The sequence below is a fragment of the Mastomys coucha genome, unplaced genomic scaffold, assembly GCF_008632895.1.
Source record: "Mastomys coucha isolate ucsf_1 unplaced genomic scaffold, UCSF_Mcou_1 pScaffold22, whole genome shotgun sequence".
In the NCBI taxonomy this organism is placed as follows: Eukaryota; Metazoa; Chordata; class Mammalia; order Rodentia; family Muridae; genus Mastomys; species Mastomys coucha.
The window spans coordinates 84,576,354-84,598,438 of record NW_022196905.1 but is presented as its reverse complement, the minus strand read 5'-3'; the positions used below and the strand labels follow the sequence as shown (position 1 = coordinate 84,598,438).

At 44.1% G+C, this 22,085-nt stretch overlaps 3 protein-coding genes and 1 pseudogene across 11 annotated transcripts in view; 2 read left to right on the top strand and 2 right to left on the bottom strand.

The window, feature by feature from the left end:
• The window catches only part of Art3 (ADP-ribosyltransferase 3), an 82,581-nt gene that overhangs the window by 49,336 nt on the left and 11,160 nt on the right, over positions 1-22,085 (bottom strand). The gene's annotated exons all lie outside the window — the stretch shown is intronic.
• Positions 1,218-3,407, bottom strand: LOC116104590 (annotated as a pseudogene).
• Positions 2,228-16,729, top strand: Cxcl11 (C-X-C motif chemokine ligand 11). Of its 3 annotated transcripts, none has more exons than XM_031391014.1 (5): positions 2,228-2,467; positions 3,446-3,589; positions 4,907-5,033; positions 5,127-5,199; positions 16,547-16,729. In XM_031391014.1, exons 2-5 carry the CDS (start codon positions 3,532-3,534, stop codon positions 16,706-16,708), a joined length of 420 nt encoding a protein of 139 aa, XP_031246874.1. In that variant the 5' UTR covers positions 2,228-2,467; positions 3,446-3,531; the 3' UTR covers positions 16,709-16,729. The 3 variants fall into 3 exon arrangements, with proteins under 3 accessions (XP_031246874.1, XP_031246876.1, XP_031246875.1); XM_031391016.1 differs by lacking the exon at positions 16,547-16,729 and adding an exon at positions 5,456-6,344; XM_031391015.1 differs by lacking the exon at positions 2,228-2,467 and having other exon boundaries at positions 3,335-3,589.
• Positions 18,155-20,359, top strand: Cxcl10 (C-X-C motif chemokine ligand 10). Its single transcript, XM_031391017.1, has 4 exons — positions 18,155-18,265; positions 18,812-18,938; positions 19,132-19,221; positions 19,576-20,359. The coding sequence occupies exons 1-4, from the start codon at positions 18,205-18,207 to the stop codon at positions 19,592-19,594; spliced, it is 297 nt and encodes a 98-aa protein (XP_031246877.1). The 5' UTR covers positions 18,155-18,204; the 3' UTR covers positions 19,595-20,359.

Below are 22,085 nucleotides of genomic sequence, written 5' to 3'. Positions count from 1 at the left end.
GCCCGCCCCCCGCCCGTGTATCTGCAAACAAATCCTGCGCACGGCCAAAGGTTACAAGTCTGCAGCGCACGCACGCACGAGAAGGAATCTGGTGGCCGTATCTGTAAGAACGCCAGGGCTGTCAATACATTTGAACATTAATGAACATTTGTTGAACTGAGGTAAAAGGGTGGCGCTTTCCCTCCCGGAAAGTGGATTACTGAAAGGAAGCCGGGAGAGAACACCTGCCCACCCTTAGGCTGGGCTTTTTTCCTTAGCTGCTGGAATTCCGGTAAGAAAGTTAACAGCCCCTGCCTTGGCTCGCCCTGCTTTCACATCTGTTATCTGAGGAAGCGAAGGCTGAACGAAACTTTCCTGGGCGTTTATACTGTGTTCTTTCTCTAAGGGAAAGCAGACACCGCTATATGCATATGGTGGGCACAGCCCCTTCACTTCTAGGATGACAAGGGGTAACAGCAGCGGCCCTACAGGTCACCTGTGTCACCCCCAGGGAGGAAGAAGGGCCTCTTTTTTTTTTTTTTTAAACCTTGTCTGCTCCTGCAATCTCCTGAATGATCTACAGATATAGAACTTGCTTTGTAGATCAGGCTGGTCTTCAATTCACAATCTGCCTGCCTCTACCTCCCAAGTGCTGGGACTAAAGGTGCACACCACCACAGCCACCAGCGGCAGCCTAAAGTTCTGTTTTTAAAAAATGCCCTCTACATTTGAACTTGGTAGTTTTTGTATAAGTGACACACCTAAAACAGATTCAGAAAACTTAAGGGGAGCAAGAGACAATGATTTTTTTTTTCTATCTTAGAAAAGTGTTCCCTTTTTATTAGTTACAAGACTTGGGAAACATTAGTTTTGCATTTTTGGGGAGGTCGATGGTGAGGAGGTGAGAGGAGTCTCACACCATAGCCCAGACTGTCCTGGAACTCACTATGTATTCCAGACTAGCCTTGAACTCACAGCAGTCCTCCTGCCATAACTCCCCAGTTTCTGAGATTACGGGCATTAGCTATCACACCCAATCTCAAAGGTTTAAAAGTTCATGAGGATGTAGGGAAACAGAGCTGTTCTTAGAGATACATAGCAGATGTTCTTTTAACATATCATTGCATCTCAGAATGACTTCTTTAAAAAATGCACAAACGTAGGCCTCCTGCTGCCGGTGGATCCGTGGGAAATACCGAAAAGAGGCAGGGAGGCAGCCCCCACCAGAAATGGTGATTTCACTTTAAGAACATGCTGGGACTATCTCCTGTGCCACTGGTGACGTATGGCGTGCCCTTCCCTTTGGCTGGTTGTCCAAAGTCGAAGAGCTAAAAGTCCTTCTGGAAGCAGCAAGCTGAGGGCCTCCTCCTTACTGGTTTGACACTGCCTCCAGGCAGCCTTCTCAGGAATGCCGAGAATAGCTTCACTGGCCAGCACTCCCTTCCAATTTGCAAAGGAAATTTGGAAGTTTTTCTTCTATGTCAAGTTTCACATAAAAATACGCTGCTCCTGGCTGGGCAATCTGTTTGATGTCTGAGAGCTCTGCATTTCCAACAGCTCTATCTGCTGCTTGTGTCTGAGCGAGGGAGGCATCTTTAATCTCATCTGTCACACAGCGGCTGAGGGGCACATGAGTGACCAGGAGCTGGATGTGGCGGTTCCTATAATCTCTTGAGTCTTAAAGAAGTGTTTCAGAGTAACCTCATACTTTTCCACGTCTCTGCCACCTCTGCCGAGGCTCCACAAGTGACTGGTAGTGTCCAGTGGGCAGGACGGGTACACTGTCATCAGAGAAGCTTCATTTGGCCAGGGCGAGGTTGCAATGTGTGCCAATGATGACCACCCAATGCTTTTCCACTTCAGGGCTGGCGAGGCAAACCCAAAAGTCCTGGGGGAGGCTTGCTATCCCTTCCTGGGGATGACTGTTTCCTCGCCTGCTTTTCATTCAGATGGAACAACTTGACAGGCTGGTTCTTCCTCAGGGGCAAGGGATTTGTCTCCAGAAGTCGCCTGCTTCCCAGACTCTCCGTAAGGGTTCTCGGTGACTTCCGGAGGCTGCTTTACCAGCTCTGCTAAACAGCCATCAGCTTCATGGGACCAGTACTGAATGTGTAAAGAGCCTTGGGCATACCACACGCCTTCTTGTAGAACAACATAGTTTCCACTATGGAAGTCTCTTGTTACACGAATTTTCCAAAGCAGCAAAATGATACCTTGGTTTCAAGCTTGAGGCAAGGCTGGAGACCAAAGCAGAGCCTCATTTTTTGGTATCTACTTCTCCAGAGGAATTCCCAAAGTTCCCCACATACTTGGGCCATGGGGATGTGAGCAAAATAGCAACATCCTTAAACTGGAATGCGGAACCCAGCCTTGTTCTCAGGGAAAGCACGTCCTTGGGACTAAAAGTGTACCCTAAGGACTCTGTCCTACTGGGGTAGACAATCTGCAGCCCTGAGCGTCCAGTGAAGATGACACCTTTTTGACCCAGGTAAGTGATATTTTCAGCGTAATTCACACCTATCAGCATCCTGAATCAGTTTTACTGTTTCCTGGTTATTGGCACCAAGCATGTATGTCTGAATAGGAGATTGCTTGCTGCCAGTCTTAAATTCCTCCCACTCAGCATCTTAGGTAGAGCCAAAAAAAAAAAAAAAATCCTACACATAACAAGTCAAAGTCCACACTTTTCTTCTCAATTGTCTGAACTCTATTCAATAAAACATCATACTTTCCTTTAACATCTCCACAAGCCAAGAGATGCAGCGGCTTCTGAGCCGTCAGTAATGACAACCTGCACTGGGTCAGCCACCCAAAGCTAGGAACACGAATGAGTACTCAAGGTTGGAACGCCAGTGATCTTGATTTTATAGTCCTTAATAGAATAGTATATAACTTAGTGCAACTAAGACATGTTTTTTTGTTTTTGTTTTTGTTTTAAAAAAAAAAAAGAAAGAAAAAGTGTTAAAATTAAAAAAAAAATAGACATAATGCTTAGGTATGCGGAGAGTATTTCAGACATGAAATTGGAAATAAAAAAGGTAAAGATAGATGAAGGTCACCTGGTATGTATAATATATGCCCTATCCAAATGTCCTTTTGTGTGGTTATGTGAGGAAGGCAGGATGAGCTGCCTGGAACTGGGAACTGGGAAGACTCCCTGAGTCTGTGGGACTCACTGCCCAGAATCACTACACAATCAAAGGCATTTATTTCTAGGAAGAGTCACCTGCAAGGGCAGCTTCCCCTGTGGTGAGCTACTGCGCACACAGAACTCTAGCTCCTGGGTACCTTCACCTTCCAATGGTCTTCTTAACTCCAGCAGAGAGGGCCAGAGTGCTGTGTCTATAGCACTGCCTAAAGGACAAAAGAGAAACTCCAGGAGACAAGAAAGCTACATGAGTCAAGAAGGGAAATTCCTGACTCTGCATGAGGACTGCTGGCCTATAATTGCTCCTGATCTCCTCAGGTTCAGCCTTCTTCCTCCTGCTCTCTGCAACGCCAAAGCCAAGGCAGAGAGACAGCTCTTGGCAGGGAGCTGCAGCAGCCGCTGAGATGAACAAGCGCACAGCCATAGCTCTGGCTTTGATCCTCTGGGCCACAACTGTTCAAGGTATTTGGTACCTTTGGTTTCTGAGTCTGTCTGTTCCTTATGTTATTTTTCAAATGTCTTTTCTCTCAAATATACAGTTTTTAAAATTTACTTAATTTCACATATTAGAAGTTCTAGCAATGGCAGAAAATGTTGGAAATCTTTAAAGAAAATGATTATTTTATGGATTTCTTCATTTTCTGACACTTATCTAGCAAGAGCCTTTAGCCCCTCAATGTCTGTTCGGAGAATCTTATATGGGATTATGTTGGTATCCTGAAAAAAAATTTAATGGTTAATTAAAATTTAACCATGAAACTGCTAGTTTATTATGACCAATATTTTCAGAATAGAGAAAAGGAAATTTTTTTCTGGGGCAATGGTCATAAAAATGTCATACGTGTTTGATCAATATGTCACTTGAGGGCAAGAGTGATTTCGGGGTAGTGTGGATACTGACAACTCTCCAATAAGCCTTTGCCAAAGAATATTGCTTCAAAATAGAAGCATTATTAACATTTCCCATGACTGAACCTGGAACTGTGTCTCCTGTCATCTCATGGTTCTTATGCGATTCACAGCAGACCTGGGCTAATTAAGATATGAAGTTAATGTGACAAACCAAGCCAGTTTTAGAACTCTTGCTGCTCTTTTGAAAATCAAACAAACAAACAAACAAACAAATCTTTGAGGTTTCCATGGGAGCATCTGGAAGCTCTCAAAGACGGTTTCAACTGTGGAAGACAGCATGATTTATGGTACTTAGTCTTAATCTAGAATTTGAACTTGGAAAGACAAAGATCAAAAGAATTATTAGCTATTTGCTCATTTAGTAAAGAACAGAACTATGCTTGTATACCCCACCAATCAGTTATAAAATAATTCAAAATAGATACAGAAGAAAATAGCCACTTTGTTCTCTAGGTTGCTGTAAACGGTGTAGGTGTTATATAAAGTAATCAAGTGCTGGGCTAGTAGCATACTCATACTGTTATATGATTTCAGCACTTAGGAGGCCGAGCCGAGGTAGGATAATCCTGAGATATGGGGCCTGCTATATAGTGAGTGCTTCAAGTTCAAGGTCATCCTGGGCTCTATGCTCAGTTGGAGGCAAACCTGGTCCAACTAGCAAGTGAGTCCTGTCTGCAACCTAAATTAAATAATTAACAAAAATTAAGGAATGAAATAATCAAGGATATAGCAAATTAGCCTACCGCAGAGAGAAATATGATAGGGAGATTCAAAAACTTAATTTCAGTCTGCACAGATGAGATGAACAGAAATGTGTCTGCCATCCACTTCACAGCCCTGACTAACCAATGCTGTGATCTGTTCCAGGGTTCGTCATGTTCAAAGGGGGGCGCTGTCTTTGCATCGGCCCCGGTGTGAAAGCCGTCAAAATGGCAATGATCGAGAAAGCTTCTGTAATTTACCCAAGTAACGGCTGCAACAAAGTTGAAGTCATGTATGTGATGGAGGTGACAATGGTGTGGGTGCTTTTGTTTTGTGGATGTTTTCCCACCAAAAGTTTAAGGCTATTTTGTGTCTCCCTTACCAGTGTTACCCTGAAGGCTCACAAAGGACAAAGGTGTCTGGACCCCAGATTCAAGCAAGCTCGCTTCATCATGCAGGTAGGCTGTGAGACAACCAGGTCGGAATGTGCTTTACCCATGAGAGCGCTGGAACGCAGAGAACAGGCGACTGCGGGAAGAGCCCATTACCATCCTAACAGAATCCACATGAAGCACCCAGTTAAGGGGTCCTGGGTTAGACCTGGCAACAGCCTTCCCCCCTAGCCCCCACCCCTGCCACATTGTTTTTACAGGTCAGCTTTTAATTACTGAGGGAACAACCCAGTAAGTAAAACTCTTCATTTTCTCATTATAGACAATAGAAAAAAAGAATTTTGTAAGGCGCCAGAACATGTGACTCCTGAAAAAAAAAAAGTGACATCCTGGGATGGTCTGACTGTGAGCCCTCTGATACAAACTCTTCGTCAGGAACCCGTCCCCTCTTGTCTTGCAATATGCACCCATGTATTACCAGGTTGCAGGACTTTCTAGGAGGCCTGATATGTCTAAACTATTTTGCTTTGGGGTATGGAAATATTTCTCTCTAAGAGTCATGTGTCTGTATGTGTGCACTCTCCGAGTTCCCTTCTGTGGCGACAATGGATGCATTGTCACTTGGCTCCGGCAATGCTGGACTCAAAAGCATCTGTGTGTGTAGTAAAACATTCCTCAAAGAATTTTTCATGCAAGTAAACACTCCTTTCCCCAGATATCTCGAGGCACGCAAACATCTAGCAAGACATTTGCACACATTATTTTGGTTGTTCATTTAAAGAGACTGCCACTCGTGAGGTGCTCTGAAAACATTTCTGCATTGTAGAAACTGATAAGAACACGACTTTTGTCAGCTAGTCACACTGGCTTCCCACTGAGGAGTTCTAAAGGGGTTAAGATGCGTATATCCTGTACATCTGGTTTTATCTGTTTTATCAGTGACAATAACCTGTGTAGATTTTTAAAATAAATTGGTTTTGCTCACCAAAGAAAAATGTTGAAAAAAAATCTGTGCAGCTCTTTCAGTCTGTTCCCCATGAGTCTGCCTTTGAGAAAATATGCAAATATAGACTTTGTCCCTGTCCTTCATCATACTATGAATGTGGGATGGCTGGCACTCTCTCTCCTTGAAAAGAGTAAGAATTGTGTTGCTCTAGTAAGCTACGATATATAACTCTTATTAAATCATTAACAACTACATGCTTTCTGGACATTGATGTGCCTTTAGATTTTTATTTATTTATTTTTTAGAGGTACACAGGTACTTGTCATTACATAGAATTCTTTAGAAACATATTTCATGCCTTTAATCCCAGCACTTGGGAGGCGGACGCAGGAGGATCTCTGTGAGGTGCAGGCCAGCCTGGTCTTTCACAACAGCCAGGGCTGCCCAGAGAAACCCTATCTTGAAAAACTTTAAAAAAGAAAGAAGTATACTTTGCTGAGGAGGAGTTGGGGATGAGAAGGAATATGATGAAAAAAGTACTGTTAAAAATTTCAATAAATAAAAAAAAAAAATTGCCTAGGTGTGGTGGCTCACACCTTTAGTTTCAGCACTTGAAAGGCAGAGAGGCAGGAGGATCTCTTGAGTTCAAGGCCAGCCTGGTCTACAGACAGAGTTCCAGGACAAAAAAATTTTTAAAAATGCCCAAATGTAAAAGAAAGAAAGAAAAAGAGGGGGGGGGAGAGAAATCAATCAATCAATCAATTAATCTACTTGGATGGCAGTCATAAAGGAATCGATTCAACTTTACTTAGGATTGAAAGGGATTCCCCTTTCCCCATTGTTAAATCTCTCCTAGTGTGACTTTCTGAGCTGAGCCAAAAGGGAAAACCGAAGGGAGATTTCCTGCCAAGCACAGGAAACACCCAGTCAGGCTGTGTGTATTCAGACTTTGAACCTCTGAGCTCTGAGGGTGCTAGTTAGTTCATATTGTTGTTCATCCTAAGGGGCTGCAAACCCCTCAGCTCCATAGGTCCTTTCTCTAACTCCTTCATTGGGGACCGTGTACTCAGTTCAATGGATGGCTGTGAGCCTCTACTTCTGTATTAGCCAGGTTCTGTCAGAGCCTCTCAGGAGATAGCTATATTATTATAGCTATATTAGGCTGGCTTGTCCTTCCTTCAGTCTCTACTCCATAGTTAATCTCTGCAACTCCTTCTGTGGGTATTTGGTTCCCCCTTTTAAGAAGGAATATGTCCACCTTTTGGTCTTCCTTCTTCTTGAGTTTCTTGTGGTTTGTGGGTTGTTCTTCCTGTATTCCAAACTTCTCACCGACATTGTCAGGGAGAAACCTGAAACAGCAGCAGTGACAGACACTCTTGCCAGTGGCTCCCTGACGCCCGCCCGGCTTGACTCTGCCAGGTTCTTTCTACCCAGCTCCCATATGTGCGTGTCCATTTTCCAATCACCATTGTCAGTTCATGGCTGTGTAAACCTAACAGAACAGAATGTGGAGTCACCAAAACAAGCAAACAACCTGGCAACAGTACAGGATCTCTGGATCCACAACCAAAACTCAATTCAAAAATCAGCACGAGGCCAAGGTGTTTGTAGCTGTGTTTGCCCTTGGTTCATTTCAGGACGTCACAACAATCTTGGTTCTGAGCACATAACATGTGCTCCATACTGTGCATGCCATGACACAGGAAATGCAGTGAACGAGCCCTGTCTGAAGCACTCACATTGAAGACCACTGCATATGCAACAAACTGAAGTGTTTTTTACTGGGCATACAAGGGTACTTGCTTTTACAGAAATATAATTGTTTAACTAGGAACAAAAAGGCTTTTCATTTTTTTTTTTTTTACTGTCAGCTCTTAAGATGTGAAAGTATCAAGTTAGTGCATCTTTGAGTTGGATTGTATTAGGATCTTTGACTTTTTTTTTAATTGCTCTTAAAGGACTGAGAATATAGCTAACAAACATAAATATTTATGATGTGGTCAGCACATTCTTTGGATTCTAAATAATCCCCTTTTACAAAACTGGTGTCTTTTTGGAAGAGGGACAGTAGGCGCTTGTCTTACTAATTCTACTCACTAATTCTACTTTCGAGGCAGTGGTAATTAACTGGGCTGGGCAAGTCTGAAATCATGATGTGATTTTCAACATTTTTGTAAGTACCAAAAAGAGAGTTTTGTGTAAGTACCAAAAAGATTTTCTACTGGAAGATGCATGACACCTGGTCAGTCCAAACTCAGCAGCTGCCCAAATGGCACAGTAGACAGGAGACTAGCTTCAGCTGACAGCTCCTCCCCTGGTAGACTCCAATCTTAGAAGACCCCCAAAAGCAGCTCCAATGCTTTTGGGGTGGGGGACTATTTGCCTAGCAGTATTTCGTTTTGTATTATTTTTAAAGATTTTTAGTTTCTCTCCCTCTTGCTATACTCACCTGATTTTGCTACTGAGGTTTTTCTTTCTGGCCAGTCAGATGTTTCCTTGTCTCTTGCTCTCTTCTCATCCCTGGGACAGATGACCTGTGCCTTCCCTTCCTCTCTTTGATATATCTTTCACCATCTCCCTTCCGCCATCTCTTTATTCCATTCACTATTTCCCCCCTCAGACAGCAATTTAACTTCATACTACATACTGTCTTCACCGTTTTATTTCCATGATCATTGGTGATGTATTAGTTGGCTTTAGTCATTGTCAGTATGTTTCTTAGCTTGCTCAGTTTGGTGGTGTCACTGTTAAAGTAGCTTGTTTTTCTCTGAGCAGAATGGGGTCCTGAGCCCTCACAAGTAGAATACTACTAAGATCCACAAATAAATCCCAAGACCTCTGTGAACCAACAGATGCAAGAACCAAGAAACTAGATAGCAACAAACAAACAAATACACACACAAACCAATCTAAAAATTAGGATACAGATCTAAATAAAGAATTCTCAATAGAGGAAACTCAAATGGCTGAGAAGCACTTAAAGAAATGGTCAACACCCTTAGCCATCAAGGAAATGCAAATCAAAATGGCTCTGTGATTCCATGTTACTCCTGTCAGAAGGGTGAAGATCAGTAACACAAGTTGTACCTTACACTGGCCAGGATGTGGATGAAGGAGAATGCTCCTCCATTGCTGGTGGGAGTGCAAACTCATACAGCCAATATGGAAAATTTCCTCAGGAAGACAGGAATTGGTCTACTAGAAGACACTTGCTTAATCATGTTCACTGCTGTCTGTTCATAATAGCCCAAGGCTGGAAAACACCTCCCTGACTGTCAACAAAAAAAATGAATAAAGAAAATGTGGTACATTTACACTATAAAGTATCACTCAGCTGTTAAAAATGTGACATCATGATGCTCATTTAAAGAACCTGACTGTTCTGCTGGTCCTTCAAGATCGCTGCACACACAGGGCCTGGTGGATGGATTCATGGGTAAAAAAGAGCTCCTCACCAAGCCTGACAACCTGAGTTTGATCCCCAGAACCTACATGGTGGAAGAAGAGAACTGACTCCCATTGCCGTCCTCCACAGGTGCACCGTGAGATGGATGTCGTCACCTTCCATACATGTGCAAAATAAATAAATGTTTTAAAAATCAAATCAAACAAAAACATGACATCATGAAATTTGGAGGCAAATGGGTGGACGTTGGGGGAAAAAATCATCCTGAGTAAACGAACCCAGACCCAGAAAGATAAAATGCCCCACAGGAGCTGTCCAAAATTGTAGCTCCTGTCAAACATTACTGTACCACACCTCCTCAGCCTGCAGCTGTCATAGGAGCTGCAGGAGCTGTCCACGGTGGTGCACTCCCTTTCCTGTCTCACTGGGAGTTGCCCCTCAGGAGCTGTCCACTCTGGCGACACCTTCTTTCCTGCCTCACCCTACAGCTTTCGTGAAACACCATTGCAGGATCTGTCCCCTGGACCCTCCAATAAATCTCTTTCATGAGATTTCCTGCCTGGTGTGACTCACTCATCTGAAGAAGCTGAGAAGAAAAGAAACAAAAGAGAGGAAGTGGATCGGGGCTGAGGCTCCTGAGTTCAGCTGGGGATGCCCTCCCCTGGGAGCTGAAACGCCTCTACTGAGAAGGCTTCCTCTTGGAGCTCCCGTGTCTCAGGGTGCCCTTCCAGAGGGACACTGCCTCACCCCAGAGCTGTGTGGTTCCCGACCTCCTGTGTCTCAGGATGCCCTTCCACTGGGATATCGTCTTCCCTCTGCGATGGTTCCTGAGCTTCCAAGTCCCAGGATATCCTTCCTGCTCATGTACGTGAGCAGAAACACTTACAGCCACTATCTACAAACTGACAGCAAGGTCCCATTCCTGAAGACAACACCCACACAACCCACTGAACATGGAGAAGGCAAACTGGTGCCTACATAGACCCTTCACCGGTGTCCTAGTGTCTTTCATATGGGAAGGTACTCTGCAGGCTACGATAAGAGAAGAAAAACATAAACACCAACCCATCCACAATACCTTTGAGCTACAATGATGTCCTGCCTGCAAACTATGCTAGGGCAATGGGGAGGAGAGGGGAGGAGGAAAGGGAGGGTTTGGAAACTGTAATCAGGATTTATTATAAAAGAATATTTTTAATAAAAGGGGGAAAACAAAGGGCTTAAACTAAGTTAATACAATGATAAGAAAATCCATACAGTAGACGCAGAACACAAAGCCCCACAGAGCCACAGCGAGGAAGCCAGGAGGCTCCATTTCTATTTTAGTAAGGATTTATACCAACTAATTTTTAAAACACACAACCATCAACTCCCACAAAGTATTTCTTTTCGCTGACTGCTACCTGATTATGAGCTCTTTTCATCTATAACATAATTAGTGTATGGATTATCAACTTGATTTCTACAACAATGCTCAGAAGTGTGTTACTTTAACATTACAGTAAAAGATTTCCTGTTGAAAAAAAAAATGTATCTTCTCAAATCTTCTATTTTCCTGAAGTCCCTGTGGGACATGCACTCCCTCTGACTCAAGTAAGAAGACTGCTTCTTCCTCAGTTTAAGCTTCTCAAATTGAGAAAACTATAGTGTCCTGATTTATTGATCCATGTCATTGATTTTCCTTGGCAACAGAGGGGGACAGCCAAGCTAACACAGACAGGCAGCAGTGAGCCCGAGTAGCTCTGCACAGACAGACAGCAGTGTGCCCGAGCAGCTCTGGGATCAGACTGCCTGGGTTTAAGCTGGAATCTTGATATGGAACATCACTGAGCTGTTCAAAACAGACTTAAGCCTTTAGTAAATTGAAAAAATAAAATAGTACACCCTCACATAGGTGAAAACATGCAGTAAATGTTGATTTTAATATATGATTTTTAATAAACTCTAATGCTAGGGAGTTTACATGGATAACCGATATGGAAGCCAGCCACCTTTCATACTCTCTGTTAAGAACCATCCATGTATTGAGGTTACCTGTGCTTGGATTTTCAAAACATCTTAATCCACAACTTTCCTGCTCTGGTCGAAGTGGAGAAGGAGAGACAGAGAAATAAAGCCAGAAGGCAGGCAAGCCAGAAGAGGGAGGAAGGCAGCTTGCCCGTTGCCTACTCTCTGCCTATCCTTCATTTTATCGCCTACCATTTCTGCCATTCCATTTACTTCATCAACCGTGATCTTCCTGAATCTCCCTGTCAGTTCATCAATGCCCTCAGAATACCATGGTGATGGGAGCCCTTCAATCACTTTGCTGACTCAAAAGATCACCAGCACTTAATATCCAAGGTAGTGTTGGGGGCTTCCTAGTATCTAAGATGGACAGCTCAGGGAAATTTTGGCACAGTTCCATCATCACACATTTTTTGCTTTGTGTTGTAGAAATAGGGTGTCTCACTCTGTAGCCTGGAACTCATGATGTATGGCAGACTGGCCTCAAACTTGTGGCAATCCCCCTGCCTTAGCATTCTGAATTCTGGGATTAAATGCATGAATGACTACCACCTGACTAGGATACATTTTCCTTGGCCCTCTCTTTGAAGAAAGAAATAGCAATCTAAATAAAACATTGCTCTCGCTGTTTCCCTAATAGCTTTGTGGCAAATCATCATCATCATCATCATCATCATCATCATCATCATCATCATCTCTTGATTTTTGAGACAAGGTATCTTTCTGAAGCACAGGCTGACCTAGAACTCATTATATGCCTTGGCTGGTTTCAAGCTCATAGTGGTCCACCTTTGTCTGCCTCCCCAGTGCTGCAATTACAGACATGTGCCACTTCATCCAGCATTATTTTTTACTGTACCTCTGGTATACAGGCTGGACTGTCATTTTATTTATGACCCATAAACTTCTATCCCTAAGCCATGCATTTGCATGTGTTTATAACGTGGAGACTTAGGCACTCGCCACCCAAATCAAGGTCATTAAAGAACATCCGTGTCTTTGCTCTCCTGTCTTCCAAATTCAACCCTATCCTGAGCTGGAGTTCTAAACGTGTGGAAGACTGAATCAATGAAGTGGAACCTTAGCTAAGCTGTTCTGTTTGGTTTGGCTTGGCTTGGCTTGGCTTGGTTTGGTTTGGTTTGGTTGTTTGGTTTGGTTTGGCTTTTCCAAGACAGGGTTTCTGTATGATAGCCCTGGCTGGCCTGGAACTCTCTTTTGTAGACCAGGCTAGCCACAAACTCACAGAGATCCTCTGACCTCTGCCTACGGAATGCTGGGAGTGTGTGCCACCACACCTGACTTAAAACTAAGTTCTTTAACTCTTATTTATTTTCAAAGTGAGCTACATACAGAAAATACTAACAAAGTAAATGCAACAAAAGCCTTGAGAATTTTTGAAAGAAAATAATACATTCTTAAATTATCATTTTCCTTCATTTTTCCCCATTCAAACACCCCATGCAGGGTTGGCAGGGACTGGAACATCAGCATAAAACTTGCCATCCACTCAGGGCCACGAAGGACATACACAATGCTGTGCCTACGGCCTCTCGTACAATGCACATGCCCAGACAAGACGCTATTTGGCTGGCTTTCGGCTTGCTGAACTTTGTCATGGGGCAATCGTGAGCTAGTTAACATGGTACTGTTTTAGTTGATAGAATCTTAGATTCATCCACACTTGGTACAGACCAGTTTTGCTTGCTGCTTGTTGACTTTATTATAAGCATCATTGCTACTATAAATTATTTTTATATAACATCTTAAAATTATTTGCCTCTCATGTAGATGCCCCCCCCCAGGACACTAGCTGCTAGTAATACCTGACTAGACTGGTTTTAAATGTGTTACTTTAGAGTTTTCTTTGCAATCTTATCATCTGTAAGAATCTGTCTTCCTGTCCCCTTTGTTAAACCTTCGGGACCTGTACACTGAAAGGGTCCTTGCTTGTAAATCCACTCTGTGCTATTATTTATCCATTGGGTAAGCTGACTTACCAGTACACGCCCTTTCTCAGAGGTGTTCAGTTCTAGTACTGACTTATCTACAGCCTGTGAACTCTGTAGAAAAGCAAACAGATATCAATTGTGGTAACTGTCTCATCCAAAGAAGCCCCCACTGCAAAAAACAAACGAACCAGCAAACAAACAAAAAACAAACAAAAGCTGGGGCTATGGCCTAGCTCAGTGGTAGAGCATCTCCCAAGCATATCTAAGGTTTCGGTTTGGATCCCCAGCACCAAAATAAAAACTAGTCGCTGCACGGTCTAAAACAGTGGCTCTCTGTGAGTTCAAGGCCAACCTGGTCTACAGAATGAGGTCCAGGACAGCCAGGGCAGCACAGAGAAACTGTCTGGAAGAAAAGCAAAACAGCTTACAACGTTCCTAATGTTGTGGCCCTTTAATACAGTTCCTCGTGTTGTGTTGATCACCAACCATTAAGCTATTTTTATTACTTCATCACTGTAACTTTGCTATTGTTATCCATTTTAATGTAACGAGCTGAGGTGGGTGGGGGGTCTCGACCCATGAGTTGAGAACCGCTGGAATGAGCTACCCACCTGGCATTCACAGCCTTCCTAAACGTGACTGTGTCTGCCGCAGCTCCTTTGCTCTGGGCTCAGGCTGCCAGTGAGTGAAGAGATGTGTGCGTCATCAGGAAGCGTTGGAGCAGCGCACCCAGCCGGTGCCAAGTCAGAGCTGGAAAGGGGAAGTTGCTGACATTGGACATTGGACACAGCGGCGCCCTGCAGCAAAAGGGGAATCCCGTCTCCAGGCTTCTGCAGCCGCTGAGCTTCTTCTAAGTGCTTTCCTTTCTCAGAAAGCCTTCCCTTTCCAGGGGGTCTGTGCTCACAAGCATTTAAGAACAGGTTGTTTTTATTGGGTTTTTATTTCTCTGGTCTGATGCCGAAATCACAGGCCAAATCTATGAAGTGGAAACTGAAACTAAGTTCTTTAACTCTCTCTCTCTTTCATAGTGAGCCCTGAACAGTGAGTAAATACTATAGAAGTAAATGTGCCAAAAACAAAAACAAAAACAAAAACTTGAGAATTGCCGAAAGAAAAAATATAATTTTAAAAGTGGTCACTTCTTTTCTTTTCCATTCAACTATCCCAAGTAGGTTAGCAGCAACTGGAACATTAACAGCTGGTTTGCCATAAACCACCCGTTCTGGAATGTTTTCCTACGTTTGTGACATCCGTGAGGCTGATGCCCTGAGCTGGCTCCCATGCCAAACAAGAGAAGGAGTCTTTGTCTTGCTTCTGTTCTCAGCAGGCAGAACACAGATTGCTACTTCACATCCCAGGCACTGGGACTAGAGTGGCCTGGACAGCTACCCCAGTCATCCCGGTTGTGGGAAGGCCCACACCAGCAAGGAACAAGCCTTTTAGTTTGCATCTTAGGGTGGGCATGGTGGCACAGGCCTTTAATCATAAGCATTGAGAAGCAGAGGCATTGAGAAGCAGAGGCAGGTGGAAGGATGTCTTTGAGTTCAAGGCTAGCCTGATCTACATAGTGAATTCCAGGTCTGCCAGGGCTACATAGGAAGACCCTGTCTTGAAAAACCAAAATAGTAATAATAATGATGAAAACAGTGTCTCAATTAGATTGGCTTAGCATAATCAGCTCTTCAAAGTCATCCTCACTGAGGATAACTGGGGACAATGGGTGTTCTGAACCTGCAAAACTCAACTCCAGTCCTACCCAAGGGTCACCACCTCATGCCACTCTTCCAAGCAACTAGACTGGCTGGTTGGTTTCTTCTGTATTTGTGTGTGTGTGTCTGTGTGTGTGTGTCTGTGTGTGTGTGTCTGTGTGTGTGTATGTCTGTGTGTGTCTCTGTGTGTATATATGTCTGTGTGTGTGTCTCTGTGTGTATATGTCTGTGTGTGTGTGTCTGTGTGTCTCTGTGTGTATATGTCTGTGTGTGTGTGTGTGTCTGTGTGTCTCTGTGTGTGTATGTCTGTGTGCGTGTCTGTGTGTGTGTGTGTATGTCTGTGTGTGTGTGTCTGTGTGTGTGTGTGTCTGTGTGTGTGTGTATGTCTGTGTGTGTGTCTGTGTGTGTGTGTCTGTGTGTGTATATATGTCTGTGTGTGTGTCTCTGTGTGTATATGTCTGTGTGTGTGTGTATGTCTGTGTGCGTGTCTGTGTGTGTGTGTATGTCTGTGTGTGTGTGTATGTCTGTGTGTGTGTGTCTGTGTGTGTGTATGTCTGTGTGCGTGTCTGTGTGTGTGTGTGTGTGTGTGTGAGTCTTCTGTACTTGTAAATGCTTCCCCGCCTGGTCATTTGTTGGAGCACACCTCACTTTTGTTTTGTTTTTCTTTGATATGGGCTCTCTACATAGTCCTGGTTGTCCTGGAACTCACTATGTAGACCAGTCCAGCCTTGAACTCAAAGAGATCTACCTGTCTCCACCTCCCAAGTGCTAGGATTAAAGGTGTGTGCTACCTTGTGCATCCTGTAAGTCTTGAGTCTGTGTACCTGTGTGTGTGTGTGTGTGTGTGTGTGTGTGTGTGTGTTTGAGACATGGCTTCTCTATGTAGCCCTACCTTTCTTGGAGCTCACTACATAGAGCAGGCTGGCCTGGAACTCAGATCTCCATGCCTCTGCCTCCCTCCTGCGCACGTGCTGGGATTACTCTTAAGGCTCACTTGATGCTGACTGACTTTTCCCCAAGTGTCTTCAAAGCACTTCATCTAACCTTGTGGAGCTGACTCTTCGGAACTTCCACATTAGATACTTTTATTTCAGTCAGCTGACATTAACCTTATAGTTGGTTGGTTTTAGTTTTTTTTTTTTTTTTACAGATTTGAATATGTAGGAAGAAATGCTCATTTTTCTCCTAGCCACAACAATGCCATGATATGTATGCCATACTTGCTATAATCTGCTATAATTCAATGCAAAATGGTCTGTTCTCATCAATAGGGTTGCTTACCAGTACAGGTGACTATTTATTGGGTAACACATGTGTACATTGCATGCATACTACAGTAGCTTTCATTTTAGCATGAAATTCGGTGTAAAACAAGTCCAATTTAAACCTCTCCTAGGTCTTTAGTTCCAGAAACACCAAAGAAACATCAAAGATGACTTCAGCCAAATGGACAGACAGGGAAGTGAGGAACCTGAGCCAAGGATCTGCTCTGTGGAGAGACTGCATAAGCAAGTGTTTGAGAGCTTGGGCTACAGAGATGGAGGTTCTAGGTTCCTAAAGGGTTGGATGAGGGAAAACTCATGACTAACAGACTTAACACTGCGTAATATTTTCTCCTTAGTAAAGGGGCTATATATCCATTTGCTAATTGTTTTTCCTTAACATCCTCAAATCTGTTTTTCCTTCACATCTTGACTGAGAACTTGTACAATAAAAAATAAAATAAAACTGTCACCATGTATCTTTATTGTTTAATGTAAAACTGCTCAGCACCTCCTCCTACTCTAAAATTCTGAGGTTCCTACAGCACAGCATCTATTCTGCAGAAGCAGGTTGGGAGAGACTGCTCCTCCCAGAAGGCGTCCTCTCACAGTAGCCTTCCCTCAGGAGAAGTTTGCAAAATGAAAGTCTCTTGGCTTCTCTCTCTGCCCCATTCCCTTCCGCCTGTCCTTCCAGATTCCACAGCTGTCCCATGATTTGCTCCCTTGAAAGCTTAGCTCTGTTCTAGTCCTTGGACTACATCAATGTGGATTTAGCTTTCTAGAAATTTCCATCTTTCCCAAGCAGCATCTCCTTCCCTGTTCTGGTGGCAGAGCTCCTGTTTCACTCTTGGCCTCTGTTGCCAAGTTTTGAACCAGTACACTCTGGGCTCCTATCCCCATCCCAGAGCGAATCACCTCCGTCCCTCCATCACCGTGACCTCTAGGCGAGATCTCTGTAACCTCACATACTGTCCTGGGTTCCAGGTATCTCCTGCATTGGTTGCTCTGCAGAGTGACACCCACGTTCATTTCCATCCTTGACTCTGTTACCACACGCTCACCGTGAAAACAATCAAAGCATCCATGACAGAATCAGAACTGGAGTAATGATTAACTTTGCAATCCCTTTTGTGTCTCATGATCATTACCTGCACTTGGTCTAAAATCTAAAGTGACACCTCACAGCTTCTGTTCTGAATGCCTGTTCTAATTATATATAAGTTCATTAAGTTGTATAGACTTTGGATCTGGCTAAATTTGGTGTGTGCTTTTTAAAATTTATTCCAAGTATTTTATAATAAAGTGTGTAAAGTAGATAAACAAGTTTTACAAAGATGTAAAGCAAAAATAAACAATGAAAATTCAACAAATGTAAAAACCATGTTTAGGACCTGACTTGAATATCAGCTCTGTTTTATTTATGAGAGAAGGAAGATGAGAATTAAAGCCATTTTCAGACGTATTCTGCAAGGCATTGCATCTGTTTTCTCAAACAGCTCATGCTTTGGAAAGTGAAACCTAACTCACTTGTTAAAAATTAAAAGGAGCACAGGAGGAAAATGGGAAATTCCAAGCTCATGGGTCACACACAATAAACACAAGCAATGCCTTCGGGGACTTCCCTCAGGTTGTGGAGTCTTGCTGAGTCATCTCCAAAGTGAGCCAATCAGGACTCAGGGAGGGAAACTCTTTGCAGATAAATACTCCACATCAGCCAGCACTTCATGAAGCCTTCATCCGAGGCTGACAGACATCCCGAGCCAACCTTCTAGAAGCCTCCCCTTTCAGCACCATGAACCCAAGTGCTGCCGTCATCCTCTGCCTCGTCCTGCTGAGCCTGAGCAGAACTCAAGGTAAGAGACACCAAGGCTATTAAATTAACGAAGTCAGAAGGCAGACGATTGAGCTCAGTTTTAAACAGTGTGGACTTAAGCTTCAGTGTGTACCTATAAAGAAGAGAGAAGCAGGAAGAAATCGCCTCAGCGTGCAGAATTTATCATCTTCTGGCTGATGTCAGAGAAAAATAGAATAAGAGAAAAGGAACAAAAAGGGGAAGAAGGAAAGGAAAGAAAGAGGAAGGAGGCAGAAGGAAGGAGGAGAGGGGCAGGATGGAGGGGGAAATGGAGGGACGGGGTAATGCATAGATGCCTCCTTGCCTGAGCCTAACCAGTACTATGAGCAGTACATGAGGGCAGGATTCCATAAGTGACAAGTTGCAGATCTCTCTTCACCATAGCCAGATATTCAACCATCCAGCCCTAATATATGATGGGATGCATCTCTCCGCAGATTACATGACAATATGAGACGGGTTCTGCTGAACACTACCCCATCTGTGTTAAGTGTCTAAACCGATATAGTGTGCTGACCTTCCCGGCTCTACCGCTCTCTTCCTGCAGGGATCCCTCTCGCAAGAACGGTCCGCTGCACCTGCATCAATATCGATGACCGACCAGTGAAACCAAGGGCCTTAGGAAAGCTTGAAATTATTCCTGCAAGTCTATCCTGCCCACATGTTGAGATCATGTGAGTACAATCCCACCTGCCAGTAACGGCCCTTACGTAATCACACAGTGAATAAGTGAGGGGGATCAGGAAAGATTGGGAACAGGTCTGTGACTCTAACTAAGGCACCACGGTGCCTGAATTCTGACACTGACCTGCAGGGCCGTCAGCTCTGTAGGCCTGACCTTAATCTGAGTATCTCTCATTTCTATAGTGCCACGATGAAAAAGAATAATGAGCAGAGATGTCTGAATCCGGAATCTGAGGCGATCAAGAGTTTATTGAAAGTAGTTAGCCAAAAAAGGTAGGTTTGATGTTGCTTTTTCAGGAAATGATGGTCTGGGAAGCAGCAACTGCCCCAGGCTTTGCTGGGGGGGTGGGTTGCCCTAAACTCATGGCGCCAGCATGTGCCTTTCTCCCTCCATCTACACAGACACTGAAATGCCATCTTAGGTCATACATTCCTAGAAGTGGAGCAGTTATAACTGTCCCAGTAAAGCAGCTAAATGTTCTCCAATTCCTCACTTAAAAAACAAACAAACTGACCCCTGACCCCCACCCACCCATGACCCACAGAGATTGTGTAGCAGAGGAAAATGCACCAGGCCTTTGCCCAAACTGAGTCTATTCCACTCAATACAGTTTCCTCTTCCTACAGGTCTAAAAGAGCTCCTTAACTGGAGAGAAGCCACTCACCCCAGTGCTGTGACCAATGGACAGTAGAGAGCCTGTCTCTCCATCACTCCCCTTTACCCACTGTGTGGCTAGTCCTAATTGTCCCTGTTTCTTCTGAAAGGTGACCAACTGTGGTCATATCAGCTGCTACTCCTCCTGCAGGATGATGGTCAGGCCATGGTCCTGAGACAAAAGTTAACTCCAGAAGCAAGAATTCCCAATTCTTTAAGAGCTGGTCCGATTCCTTGCTCAAGGAGCTGGGATGGCTCTCCTAGCTCTGCACTGTAAGCTCTGTGGAGGTACTATGCTCTTCATCGTGCGCCACGCCACAACTGCTCCCCACACCCTCCTTGTCCTCCCTAGCTTTAGGCTCATCAGTTCTGAGTTAACCTGAGCCCTTTTTATTTAAAATGTAATCCATGTAAGACTACAAATTAAGTTTGTAAGAACAAATTTACCACCATCTCTCCAAGGGAATTTCATAACTCAGAATACTTACAGGAACCTGGAAATGTATGTGTAAATACTATTTAACAAACGACTGTACAAAGTAGAATTTCTAAGATGTATTTTTGTATGTTTTTCATTGTATATGGAAGAACTTGTGTCATTAAGTACATATCAATGAGTAGTAAAGTTTACATAGACAAATGTTTTGAATGTTACATAATACAAAAGGTGTTGGATGGGTTTTCAAAATAAAGTGTACTGTATTGAAAGTAGTTAGAGACCAAAACGATAATAAAGTAATAATAACTGACATGAAATGCCATGAGGGTCATGTGACTAAGAATTATTATAGAGGTTTAGATACTCAATGGCTTGTACAAGAGTTGGGGTGGGTAGGAGACAAACAAGTCAGGAGAATTACCACACCGCTCCTTGGCTTAGCCTCCTTCAAGGCCCATCATGTGGGCTTCCTGTGATTGGTGAGGCAGAAAAGAAAAAGACCTGAGTGTGAGTCCTGTCCTGGTTAGTTTTCACTGTCAACTCCACACAATTGAGTGAAGGGGGCTTGGGCAGATCAGACTGGCCTGTGGCCACATGTGGGTGACCGCCTTGACTGATGTTCAGTCCACTCAGGGCAGTGCCACCCTGAGCAGGTACTCCTGGGTTACATAAGAAAACTAGCTAAGCATGAGCTAGGGGAAGCAAGTCAGCAGCCTTCCTCCATGTTTCTGCTGCAGCCACCTGCCCAGGCCTCCTTCCCTTGGGGATAGACAGCTCAGGAAACATGAGGTTACATATGCCCTTCAGTTGCTTTGGGTCAGAGCATTGGTCACAGCAACAGAAAAGAAACCAGAACAGACTCCCAGATCCAGACCCAGACTCTAAGACATCTTTGCTGCACAGTGGCTGCACAGGAGGCCATCAGCTCATTTCCCTCCTGGCCCTGTGTCTTCACCTCTACTTTATAGACTCCACTGTACCATCACCTACCCAGCACCCCAAACAAGAAACCCCCATTACCACTTCTTCCTCGCCTCCTCTCTCCAATGAGTGAACGAGGAGATGCTTGCGACACAACTAGCTGTTGTATACATTCTTAGCTTCTGGAATGTATCAAGAGTTTTCATGGGGATCTGCAAGATGGCTCAGCAGGTGCAGGCACCTTACACAAAGCCTGAGGACCCTAACCCTGAGTTCAGTCCCCAGAATCCCTGAGGACAGAAATGTCCTCATGCCTGCAAGCTGTCCTCTGACTTCCACACCCATCCCAGACAATGTGTCCATACTCCCTACCTCTACTCACCACACACACAGTAAAAAAAAAAAAAAAAAAAAAAAAAAAAAAAAAAAAGTTTAAGGAATTCTCAGACCAACAGTTGAAAAATAGAATTTCACAAGAAAAAAAAGCGCAAGCCTGTGATGGGAGAAGACGCTTGACCTCGTTTCTAATGAAGCAAATGTGCATTCAGATCCCTAAAGACTTTATTTTATTAAGTTGATAACCCTGACAGCAAGAAAATAGAGCCACCAGGAAAGTCCCTCCACAGCCAGTGAAAACGGGTAGTCACGACTTGTGAGGGAAATAGTCTAATACTAACTTATGAAGCTGAACACCTGCTCATGTTAGAGTGATTCTGTTACCATAGAGTAATTCATCTCTTGCATAGAACCCATACAAGGATACTACAGCAGCGCTGGCTGATCATCAGGGCCAGTGGGAAGAGTCTACCACTGAAGACCCCAGACACAGGAATCAGGCTAGAAGCTTCCTCCTGCTGGCTAGTCCTCACAGCGCTGGAGTACACTGAGACTGCTGGGGAAGAGCCATCAGCAAAAATCCTACCTAAGCAACACTACCAAGAACACGCAAGCTGTGTCCATTCGTGCAATAGCTGCAGGTCTACCTGGGGAGAGCCAGCAGCTCTCTGGTGGGATCTGAGGCCCAATCTGCAGGAGCAACTCATCGTCTGTTCCTGGGAACCCAGTCCAAGGCTCATGGCTGGGGATACTGGAGGGCCTCATGGGCCCATCTATGTCCTTTTT

Excerpts from the sequence above, each read along its gene's own strand:
- Cxcl10 (XM_031391017.1), top strand. The coding sequence starts at position 18,205 with ATGAACCCAAGTGCTGCCGTCATCCTCTGCCTCGTCCTGCTGAGCCTG. Across the intron at positions 18,266-18,811 it reads GAGCCTGAGCAGAACTCAAG|GGATCCCTCTCGCAAGAACG; the intron begins GTAAGAGACACC and ends CTCTTCCTGCAG. Across the intron at positions 18,939-19,131 it reads TGCCCACATGTTGAGATCAT|TGCCACGATGAAAAAGAATA; the intron begins GTGAGTACAATC and ends TCATTTCTATAG.
- Cxcl11 (XM_031391014.1), top strand. The coding sequence starts at position 3,532 with ATGAACAAGCGCACAGCCATAGCTCTGGCTTTGATCCTCTGGGCCACA. Across the intron at positions 3,590-4,906 it reads CTGGGCCACAACTGTTCAAG|GGTTCGTCATGTTCAAAGGG; the intron begins GTATTTGGTACC and ends GATCTGTTCCAG. Across the intron at positions 5,200-16,546 it reads AAGCTCGCTTCATCATGCAG|GTCTTTAGTTCCAGAAACAC; the intron begins GTAGGCTGTGAG and ends AACCTCTCCTAG.